Below are 12,544 nucleotides of genomic sequence, written 5' to 3' on the forward strand. Positions count from 1 at the left end.
CTGCCGAACTGCGCTCTCCAGCTCTCCCAAGTCGCGCTGGGATCGTTCGCTGAGTTCTATTTGTTGGCTGGTTCATTCTGTCACGGACGGCGTGGCGGCGTGGAGGGGAAGACCAGACCAGAACAGAGGCAGGAGGCATGAAGGGAGAACTCAAATGCGTTGACGATCCATAAGTTTTATTTTACAAAATGAAAGTCGCCCAATACTCCGGGGCAAAACAGAACAACACAGAGTTCCTCCGGCGCGAACTCAACAGGACAAGGCATAACCGACTAAAACAGGACAAGGCATAACAGACTAAAACAGGACAAGCATAACAGACCGGGATTGTGTATAAGAGTAGTAATGAACCCGCCACCGCAGAGCCCACCATGCAGCCTTAAATACAGATCCACCATTAGTGAAACTGCTTTCAGCTGTTGCCCAGGGGGCGGGGCAGACTGGTCACCAAGGCGACCGTGACATCGTTTCTGTTACGAATCCAGACGTTGTTGATTAAGAATGACTCTGAAATTTATCAACTATGATAACATGTATGCAGTCAATAATATTTTAAGGTAGTGTCCGTAACTTCAAAATTGCTGATGCCATCTTCTCGTTGAAATCATAATTGCTGCCTCTGTGCAGCTATTTGTGTGATGCGCTCGAATAAACCCTTTTTTTTCCTCTTTTTGGGGTTTGGGTTGGCTTTTGGACTTTATTTGAAACAGTCCTCTTCTTGATTTCACCATTTTCATCTTAGAATATAGGTAAACCTCCCCTTTTTTTAATCACGCCAATCATTATTCCTTAATAAAACACAGTAGGTCGCTAAGAAATCCTTCAAATGGAAGTTCATTAAACTAGGTATGTTCACTGTTGAGATACTTTATCATGAAAACCCACAAACGAGCTGTAAACAGGTGAAAACAACAGCAAACCTCTCAGAGCAATTTGATTGAGTGAGCAGTTGAGGTGGGCGGATCTCTGCAAACAGCACACAGGCTCTCCCTTCGTTCTTTCGCTCAGTGCAGTCTGCATACCTGTCAACCTCCACGGCTCCATGCGCTTACAAACTGTCGTATTTTTCCCTTACAAAATAAAAAATAATCTTACACTATTTTTTTAAATGTGTTTAATTATGTAGTTTAACATGTTATATTGTACATGTGTTTTGTTATATCATATATATTGTTAATGAACATTTTGTTGTGAGATATTGAGTTGCTCGACATGAATGAGGTTTATTATAAAAACGTTTAAAAATTAAGTAGCTTGGACGTTCATTGTAGAAGAAAAAAATAAATGCAAATATAATTATGTAGAATACAGTGGGGGCGCAGTGGTTAGCGCATGTGCGGCACAGTTCATGTCATGGGAACCTCCTGCGTGGGTTCAAATCCAGCTCCAGACTTCCTGTGCGGAGTTTGTATGCTCTCCCCGTGCTTGTGTGGGTTTCCTCCGGGCACTCCGGTTTCCTCCCACATTTCAAAAACATGCATTTCAGGTGAATTGGCCGGTCCAAATTGTCCGTAGGTGTGAATGAGCGAGGGAATTGTCTGTCCCCGTATGCCCTGCGATTGGCTGGCAACCTGTTCAGGGTGTCCCCTGCCCACTGCCCAGAGATGGCTGGGATGGGCTCCAGCCTACCCGCGACCCCAATGAGGATAAGCGGTACAGCTAATGAGATGAGATGAGATGAGAATACAGTGGAACCTCGGTTCTCGACCATAATCCGTTCCAGAACCCTGTTTGAAAACCGATTTGTTCGAGCACCGTAATCATTTTTCCCCATTAAAAATAATTCAAATCGTTTTAATCCGTTCCAACACCCTGAATGTTTACCTTGAATGTTTAACGTAAACATAAACCTAACACAGGCTAATCTACGTTCGCGTTATCGTAATCTTCAGTACGAAAGATTACGCTAACATGAACGTGTAAAAATAAAAAAATCAGGTCGTTTACATGTCATTTAGAACCCGGGTCTCCACAACAAGTGGTGAGCGGTTCATTGGAAAGGGGGCTGCGTTCCAACACCCTGAATGTTGGGCTCCGTTCCAACACCCTGAATATTTACCTTGAATGTTTAACGTAAACATGAAGCTAACCCAGGCTAATCGTATGTTCGCGTTATCGTAATCTTCCGTACGAAAGATTACGCTAACATGAATGTGTGAAAATAAAAAAAAAGGATAAAGAAAAGAATTATGCATAGGATTTCTTACCTTTGTGGTGGTCAGCAGAAGGCGCAGGTGGACGGTAGGGAGAGGATCAGACACTCGCACACCTCCTTCATATTTTGCTATTATTTCTTTCTTAAATGCAATAGTTGTACACACTACTTTTCTTTTTTCACCTGTAGCATCTTTGCTGTTTGCACTGACTTACTTCGTAGGCATAATTAGGGGCTAAAACACTTCGTATACCTATATTAAAAGCGAAAGCAAAACGAAGCACGTCCGCACGCGACAACAGTTGGTCACGAAAAGAGCGATCTACACCCGTACGCCGCTCAGCATTTCACCCTAGCGTACGCACTCACGCATTACCGGCGTTCGAACTTCGATTTTTTGACCGAACAGAATTTTTGGTCGTACTCCGATTTGTTCGAACTGAGAGGCGTTTGAAAACCGAGGTTCCACTGTAATACATTTTCTCATTCAAATTATTAATTCATTTTCTGCATTAAATTATTGTTGGTAATATACTGATTAAAGGGATAACCACAAACCTGACTTTTTTTATTCTCTTCTTTTATACTTCCTTTTTTTCTTAACTTACAACAAGTGAGCCGTTTGGGAGCCGGCTCTCTTTAATGAGTTGAGCTGAAAAAGCCGGTTCTCTAAAAAGAGACGGACTTCCTTTCATTACACAACTACAACATGAAATCAGATGTTGAATGATGCATGATGGGAAATTCCCAGGTGACAGACGCATGCGCACAGTAGCATCAAACCGCTCGCTTCGTTTGCAACGAAAAAAACGATACCGAGATAGAGGCTACCGCGGCGAACTCGTTTGACTTGATTGATTTGCTATTTCGTGATAGTCAGTGTATACCGGATGGTACCCATAATTGACAAATGTGCGTTTTAAAATGCATAATAAGTGTACTTTGTACGGCAAAAACGTACAGGTTGACAGGTATGAGTCTGCGCCAGAGCTAAATACGCCGATAGCCTTAGCGTTTGGAGTATTTTGTGGCATTTTTACAAACTACTTTGCTTGAAAAATGGCTTGCAAAATGAGCCTCAACACTCTTAAGTAACGAGGGCGGGAGACAAATCTTATGTGGTATATTTATATTGATATGAGAAACAGGCTTTGGCATTATAAATATTTCATGGATTCGATCAAATCATCAAATCATGCTCAGTGAAATAGAATGTGTTGAAGAATTAGCTTTTGTCTGGAGAGCAAGTTTGGCGGCTTAGTTGAATTTTGCCTCAATTTTATCCTAAAATTTAAGGTGTGTCTCTCTCTAATTATTATTTTTTTTCTTTTGCTTTTATAGTTCTGGGCCAAAAGGTTCCCGACCCCTGATATAGAATATTAACATTAAGTGTTACATTTGGCATTTGTAGCCACTCGGACAGGATCAATTTGAGTTTTTTGTGTGTGAGAAGTACTTTGTATTGCATGTTTTCTTATCAGCTTTTTCATGTACGGAGTGTGTCATGTGAGCGTGCTTTGCCGTGTCACTGTGTAGTCTGTTTTCTAGCCACACACATTTAATCTTTTATTTTTAAATCTGCCACTGCTGTCCATTTTATGCGTGGCACTCGCATGCCCTAGATTCAAAAGTAAGCGAACAGGACACTGCTTCAGCCTGTGCAACTGGTACTGTTTGGTGAAATGTGGGCTGTAAAAGATGCCGGTTGGGACAGTGAGGGTATGAGGAAATTCTACCCAGTGCTCGTGTCATAGTTCCGATTATGTTGCTGCTTATTTAGGATGCTTTACTCGTTTGACCTTAGTATTACCCCTGGGAGGATGCTACCAGAAGATTAGTTTCACTACACGTCACAGGAGGATGGACAAGCTTTTTTTGTGTGTGTGCTTTGCGCAGCTGCGGCAATCTTGCCTTCACTTGCTTTAAAAGCATACAATCCGTTATGTGAAATAAAAAAAAACGTACAATATTATGTTTCAGATTTGGATTGGGACGAGAGAGTACTAATGCCATATCTGGATATTTGAGGGAACAATCAGGAAGTAAGACTTACAAAGTAAAAACAATAAACATCCAGAGTATAGAGAAAAAAATTGGTTGATTTATTGTTGTATACAGTTTTATGTACTGCAGATGTCAGTATTTTCTATCACTATGAGTAATTAGTTCAACATTGAATATTGTAATAGTAACAGTCTAAATTGTCATGATTGACGATTAAGCGCAGCTGCGGCGGCATAATTGGCACCAACAGCCCGGACAGCTCATTGGCTGTCACTCTCTTTTTAAACTCCAGAGGAAGCCGTCAGATCGTTATGCAAACTGTTGCCTTCAGCTCAGTAAGCCTTTTCGTCCAACTCCATTTCTGCCCTGCTTTTTTCTGCCTGATCTTTGTTGCCAACCTGTTTCCGGACCTGACTACGCCCCGTTCTGCCTGCCCGTTACCCGACCTGTTCTGCCCTGTACCTGCCTGCCTCCTGCTACCGACCTCGCTTACGAACTCGACTCCAGTCCCGGACAACGACTTGCTATTCCCGCCAGTCTCCGATACTCCTCGCCAGACACGGAAGTGCCACTTCCGCACCGCTCGCTCCTTTTGTCCATCAGCCATTGGATCGTGGAAGCAAGCCTTACTCTCTGCCTACGATCACTATTACGAACTCGACATCGCCTCTGATCTCCAGCCCTGGTCAAACGACGTGCCATTCCCGCCTGCCTTCTTCCGACACGGAAGTGTCATCCCCGCATTGCTCGATTCCGCTCTCCGCCAGTCCTCTGATCAAGCAATCAAGCAAACCTAAAATCTCACTCTCTTTCAATAAAATCTGAGAAACGCATGCAATTGAGTCCTGTGTCCGTTCTGGTCTGTGACAACATGTCTGTGTCCTTTATTTTTAGATAGAAATGACTGAGTAAATGAAATTTGCTTGTAATTGTTATTTGTTTTTATTGTTTTTTTTTAAAGTATAATTGTAGTGTGTGTTTTTTGCTTAGTAAAATAAATTGTTGATAAGTGTAGTCACGAAAATGTTAAGGTGACACTATACTATAATATAATTTGACATAAATAGATGTGTGACACAGCTGTTAGTCTCTTCTGGGTGTTTTTATCGCCAATAGTTCCAAGTTTTTTTTCTCTCTCTCACTTTCACTGTTTCTGAGTTTACGTATGATATGAAAAGAGGGAAAAACGGATTTCTAAGAATAGATTCCACACGATGTGCGTTTTGCCGCTGACTGACTGTTGTTGCCTGAAATTTCTCAGGAGGGATTGCAGGCCATAGGGACCGCTGCGTCCCTGAGCTTATTTCTGTTGGAGAGAAAATAAGGGAAAGGAGATCTGCCCGGGTCAGCTCTTTGCTGACCTCAAGGTCACAAATCTGCGTGATTCAGTCAGTGTTATTGCTCCAAATGTTGACTGTGAATTCTGCTGTCCATCTTCATTTTTGTCCAGGAGTCACACAAGTTTTGACACCTTTAGAATTTAGCTTTTGCTTGGATTGTCAGGATGCAGGTTATCTTTTCAAAAATGCATTGACCGGCAGTGCAAAATGTCTAAGGCAGTTGTAGCGAAAATGGGTGGTAAATAAATAATTCTAACAAACAATTTAGTGACCAATTCAATTGAAGAGCCCAGTTTATTCTTTTCAAAACTTGTCTCTCCTTTTTGGAGCACCACATATGTTATTAGATCATTATGTCAGGGAAAACAGATGAAAAACCTTCTTAAGTTATTTTGAAGGGTGGCTACACACATTTTAGGTGAATTCTTTTTAGCTTTTTGATCGTTCAATATAGTACTTTATTTAAGACACACACTCTCTTAGATTTATGGACTTTTCTTTTACTAATCATCTACAGAAGAAGCTTGAATAGAACACAAAACCAATAATAAGAAAATAAAACAAAACAAAACTAGAAGTTGAGAACTTGAATTGGCACCATTTGGACGGACAATAACATTGGCTGGATTATTATGTTATTGCATTTTCATAAAGTTCCCCATTTTACGTCACACCAATACCAATACCTAGTAACAATGAGATGTTCTGCGTAGTTCTGCGTCGAGGAAGATGAAGGCCCAGTCCTTATGTCCTCGGCTGTAGAGCGAACAGGAATCCTGGTAGGCTCGATGACCACAAGTTCACAAGACTGTGAAAGAACATACGGCATATCTTGCTATGTATGGAAAATTATAAGCATTCATATCTTGTTTTTTTTAAATATTTTGGAATTATGTTCCTGCTAAATGTCATTGCACTATTGGTTCTGATGCACTTACAACCTGGGCTACTATCCAAGCATTACTTTCTTAACATTTATTTAGTTTAGTTAGTTAGTTTATCCTAACAATCCCTTTTATTTTATTTTATTTTTTTTCAAGTCTTTATTACATATCCTCGAGTGCCACGTCTAATCTTGTTGCAAACAATGTTCAGTACACGTTGTTATCAATGACAATTAAAACAACACATTTCAATAAAAAAATAATTCGTCCAAATATGGCATCTTAGTGCAGTGCAATGACCTAATGAGTGGCAATGTGGGCTTCTGCACAAGTCCATGTTTTTGTCCGCCCTGACAGGCTGCGGCTCATTAATGCGCCATCAGATGCTCGAGGTCGGTCAAGATGACAACACGAGCATGTGTGTGACTTGTGCAGAATTTGCAATGATGACAGAGTATGCACAACTGGATCTGAAAAACACAAATCACCAACCGCTGCTTTTATTTATAGCATTCCCATCATTACTGTTGGCTGCACAGATATTTATAGAACTCATTAGATTAACAGCATAGTGAAAGACTGTGGTTAGGATTCTATGCGATCATGATTTCCACATCCGTATCCATCCCCATACCCAACTGGACTCAGGCCATCAAAAATATCACAAAAAAGACCAAAAAAATGCAAAACAAAAACATCGATTACTAACTGGAGTGAAACTGTATTTGTTCGTGTATAATGTGGACTTGTGTATAACATGCACCCCTTATTTTTGATTGAAAATTTTTACTTAACTCAAGTTAATCATTCTAAGTGACAAACGTTGAGTATGTGCGGGCATGATTTATTTCATTCATTGTCAGCGTAAACTCTGAACATGATATCAACATAACATTTGCAATAATTATTCAACGTCCTTCGAAGTTTGATTCATCCTCAGATAAAACAAAGTTGTTTCCCTCGGCTTGATTTTCTGGTTTTATTTTTATCTTTCAGGGCGACTTTCTGTTTTCTCCATTCTTTATCATTTGTCTCTGGTACCTTGATTTTTAGCATTATCGGAGACTTTGAGTTTGAAAGAGATGTCATCTGAATTGTGTTTGCTGTTCGCAGCGCGAGTCGCCATCTGACGGGTACAAACTCATCATAAGAATATGAAGGAGACTGAATTAAAACTTTATAACTCTGGGGTATCCCTTAATCACTACGGTCGTAGGGGCAACCATTCCCTATAGTATGTCTTGGGCATGTACAGTCTGGTGGCATCCATCCCTCTCTAGGCTAACAGATGTTTCTACCCAGTCTCGAACCGGGGGCCTTTCGTGTGCTAGGCTACTATGCTAACCACTGCACTACGGAAACAGTAATGCTGAACTCTGGTTTTAGTATAGGAAAGACAAGGCAGAGAGATGAAGAGGCGCTCTACCCTTGCATATGAGTCTGTCACGAGGTGGAAGGGGTGACTGGACCAGAACGGAGGCAGGAGGCAGGAAGGGAGAACTCAATTGCATACGATCAAAGCTTTTATTTACCAAAATAAAAGTTGTCCAAAAACTCCGGGACAAGACAGAACAAACAGGCTTTAACAAAAACAAGCAAACACAGGTTTCTTCCAACTCAACTAAACAGGACAAGGCATAACAGAACGGACAATGTGTAATGAGCCAACGCCCGCAATACCCACAACCCAACCTTAAATAGCAGCCACGCAATTAGCTGATCTGCTTCAGCTGGTGCCCAGGGGGCGGGGCAGACCGGTCGCCATGGCGACCATGACATGAGTCATCAAGAATTAGTGTAATTATTGCAGGTAATTTGGATCTTGTCACTAAAAACAGGCCATATTTGTCTTGTCCGTCTAAAGAAATATATTGTGATAATGAAATAAAAACAAATGCCTTTTTGTACATCAACTATGTCCTTCGTGGTGTAGTCCAGTGGTTCTCAACTGGCATGACTTCAGGATCCACCATTGCACCCTTATTACAAGCCATGACCCAAATAAAAAAAATGATTGTGCAGTATAAACCAATCAATTAAATCTAAAATGCGTCACTTCAGTGCCTTTGTCTTCAATAAATCTGTAGCTCATCTATTCTCCACTGTATCTGCTTTTGGCTGTTCTCAATCTTTTTCTGTCGTATGAAATGGCGGGCACTTCCATTTGTAAGAAATTGTTGCCATCTAATGTTTAGGAGTTTTAAATGAACCTGTGTTAGTTTTTTCCTTTTTAGCATTACATTGCCGAGGCAAAGGCCCGCAACCCTTTAAAAATGGGTCGCAACCCACTTTTCTGTCCCTACCCACCAGTTAGGAAACACTGGTCTTGTGGTTAGGATTCCCTGCTCTCACGGCTGTGGCTCAGGTTCAATTTCCGTTTTTGTTTAGTGCTATTTTTTTGACTGATTAATCATTGCACAAATACGGTAGAATACTACCGCAAAAGCTTTGTGTATAACGTGCACCCAAATGTTAAATTCTTATATAGGGGAAAAAAAGTGATTTATACATAAATCAAGAATGATGATGATTAAAATTAACAATGTTCAAAATGCCAATAATCAAAGTGAAATTTTCTCTGAAGGATGGGAAATCTAGCAAAAATATAATGATAGTAAAAGATAAACCACAATCCCAATTGTATGACAAATCTTATTTTGCTAGTTTTGAAAATGTTTTAAATTATTTAGCAATTTTGGTCTTGCTTGGTTGTCTGTTTGCCAAGCTTGGACTCACTCCACCTTGGCCAGGATCAAAAAATAGTGGCTGAGAGACACCTTCCCCTTACCATATGACTTCTGCACTCATTGCATTCTCTGTCCTTGTGTTACTCCCGCCAAAAAGCATTATTGTCATTTCATGCACCGCTTTCTCATTTTCTGAATTTCCTTTTCTCCATCCCCAAACATTCAAAACAGCCAAGATGGATCTCTGTCATTCTTGCGCGTTAAAAAGAAGATAGGATGGAGGCACCACAGTGTCCTTGCTGGTTATAGGAGCTTGGTTCTGCCTTTGGGGTGCCGCCGCTGTGGATTTGCTGTCCCGCGAGAAGTGGCCTTGTTATCCTTCTCATAGGAGAGGGTCATTGTGGTTTTACTTTCGCATAAGAGGATTGGAATCTGGTGATTAAAAGATGCATAATGGCTAATCTGGGAGGGGATGAGGGCAGCATATTTTCCTTGAATGCAAATGTATTCGACTAGAAATTGAACTGTGTGCCTCCTTAGGCTTTCTGGCTTCCCCGGGGAAGACAATTTGGACCACTGTTAAAATCATAAAAGGCAGTGCAATTAAAAAGTTTCACTTTCATGGGCCTTGAGTCAACTGTGACAACTTCCGCTGTAGCGTTACACTACTTCTCAGCCTTTGCTCCAAAAATACATTTACTAACTTCAGGTATAACCCACCTCTGAGCTGATTGTTGAGGTTACTGGTATAGCAATCACAATCAGTTTGGATTTATCCCAAATTCTCATTTTTACCACTCCTGTTTTCTAATTGAACTCATTCCTATTTCCAATTCCATATCCGGTGATAGAAGTTAATCTTTTTACTTTTTTTTGAGGAGCATCAGTTTAACATGTCATGGTCGCCTTGGCGACCGGTCTGCCCCGCCCCCTGGGCACCAGCTGAAGCAGTTCAACTAATCGCGTGTCTGCTATTTAAGGCTGGATTGTGGGCTTTGCGGGTGCTGGCTCACTACATATACCTTTTCTGTTCTGTCATGCCTTGTCCTGTTTCGTTGAGTTGGAAGAAGCCTGTGTTTTCACGTTTTGTTAAAACCTGTTTGATCTGTCTTGTCCCTGAGTTACGGACAACTTTTATTTTGGTTAATAAAAGTTTTGGGATCGTTAGCAATTGAGTTCTCCCTTCCTGCCTCCTGCCTCCATTCTGGTCCGGTCACCCCTTCCATTCCGTGACATAACATCAACCTCGTTTTATTGATATGTCGCTATTCATTGCCAATGAATAGCAACATATCAATAGTTATTGCATCTCTCAATCGTTATTGCACTCTCTGGACACATTTTTGTTACCTCAATGTGTTTGTTCCCCCTTCTCACCTCTCCGACGTGGAAAACAAGAAAAACCTGCTATACAGCAACAGAACATCAATCTTGCATTAATTTGCTGCATGGAGACCCTTGGAGTCAGCTTTTTCCCATGTGATTGCATACATACTTGTGTTTATATGACAACACATCAACCTGGAACAGGCGAGAGGAAATCTTTTGGTGTGGTGAATGGCCTTTAGCTGTGCTGTCGTGTGTTTGTGTTCAAACATAAGCATGTAATTCTCACACTTTTTGCAAGGAATGACAAATAGCACTCAACGCAGATTTTGAAAAACTTTAGTTTTTTCAGACAGTATTCTAGTAATAAAATGACATCAAATTTAATTAAGCGCTCATCACAGAAATGTAAAGCATTTAAAGAAGCACTAAAAAAACTAAAACAAAACCTAAGAAAGTTGGGGCTGGGCACAGAGCATCCAGATGAGGAAAATATTTGTCATCATCTGCTGAAATTAAAAACAGATAAATCTTTTTTGAATGAATGACAATTGTTACAGAAAACGGAATAAAGACCAACAACTGTTAAATACGGAGATGGTCTCCTTTGGTTGTGACCTCATGATTGTATTACTCTGCCCATAATGGCCAACTAAAACTCCTTAGTTGGAAAATAACTTTTTAGAATTTAATCATCTACAATACAACGTCTTACTTTTGTCAAATACAGTTTTTTTTAATTTGGTATCCATCCATCCATTTTGAGCCCCGCTTAACATCACTAGGGTCGCAGGGGTGCTAAAGCCCATCCAAGCCATCTTCAGGCAGTGACTGGTTGCAAGTTGATATGCTTTGAAAATCAATATTTAAATATTTAAATATTATAATAAATATTTGTATTTCCCTTCACTAATTCACAAGCAGATAATTTGTGTATAAAAAGAACGGAAAAGTAATCTCCTGGAGAATGTTACCCAAGATATTTTTCAGCGTATTTGGCAGGAGCTGGATTACCTACTGACATGTCTCAGGCGGTGCGCACATTCAACATTTGTGAAATCTTTCACATAATCCACATGCTTTTTAATTTCATACAGACTTGGAAGAATGCATTTTATGATCTTCAAGAAAAATACCTTTTAATTTCATTTGCCTTAATTATACACTTTCTGTGATATTTACATATCAAAAGATCAAATTAATAAAACACCATGTTCAATAGACTGTGTTTTTTTAATGTTTCAAATGTTACAATTTTTGGTCGTGAGGCTGGATCAGATTTATTTCAACATGGATAGAATATTTGAGATGTTAGTGTCACATTTATGAGAAAAGTTGCAAAAAAAAAATCAAACTTGCTTGCCAAAACATTAGAAATTTATTTTTCACATATTTTTTTAGGATATATTGTCTGCCGATCTGAAGTTTAATTCTGTTTCCCCTCCCCATTTTCGTCTTCCATCTGTAATGTAATTTACACTTAAAATGTGCACGATTGTTTAACTAGATGACACCTGCTTGAAGGTGTGTTTGGTGTTCCTCACAGCTCCTTCGCCATGTCTAAGACGGCCATGAGGAAGCAGCACTGGCGTTCGAAAATGCAGGATACCTTTGTCCCTTTGACGGGCTCGTCAGGGGAACTTGATGTGGCCGTAGGAGGTGGCGCAGATTACGGCGAGTTTCCTTTTGTCACGACCACCCCGGGGGGCGGACTCGCTGTTGGCGATATCATCCTGGAGATTGGCGGAACGCCTGTCCTGGGCATGACGCTTGGTGACGTACGTGGCGTCCTTCACTCCTGCCCACATCCCGTCCGCATCAAATCTGTGTCACCAGGTACGACTCAGGAGCTTTAAGTCATCTTCTTCTGTGTTTTTCAACATTATATTAGCCAAAGCACATTTTTGTCATTGAAAAAATATCAAATACATCATATATATATGTATGTATATATATATATATATATATATATATATATATATATATATATATATAATATATATATTATATATCTTTTAACTGCAACTATGCTTTTCCAGTTGTATCCACTGTATTTTCCGGTATGTAAGGCGCCCCGGATTCCAAGGCACACATTCAAATTTCCTGGTAAATTTGAGTTTTTGGGTGCGCTTATAGTGTAGTGTGGAA

General features: G+C 40.3%; 1 protein-coding gene across 4 annotated transcripts in view; it reads left to right on the top strand.

The window, feature by feature from the left end:
- Nucleotides 1-12,544, top strand: part of magixb (MAGI family member, X-linked b) — a 72,642-nt gene that overhangs the window by 13,955 nt on the left and 46,143 nt on the right. For all 4 annotated transcript variants that reach the window (XM_088332437.1, XM_088332436.1, XM_088332438.1 and 1 more), the window contains exon 2: nucleotides 11,943-12,232. In XM_088332437.1, the coding sequence (XP_088188563.1) occupies nucleotides 11,943-12,232 (290 nt within the window). The remainder of the gene's footprint in view (nucleotides 1-11,942; nucleotides 12,233-12,544) is intronic.

This window comes from Urocampus carinirostris, chromosome 3, assembly GCF_059441175.1.
Source record: "Urocampus carinirostris isolate Australia breed hairy pipefish chromosome 3, RoL_Ucar_1.0, whole genome shotgun sequence".
Taxonomy (NCBI): Eukaryota; Metazoa; Chordata; class Actinopteri; order Syngnathiformes; family Syngnathidae; genus Urocampus; species Urocampus carinirostris.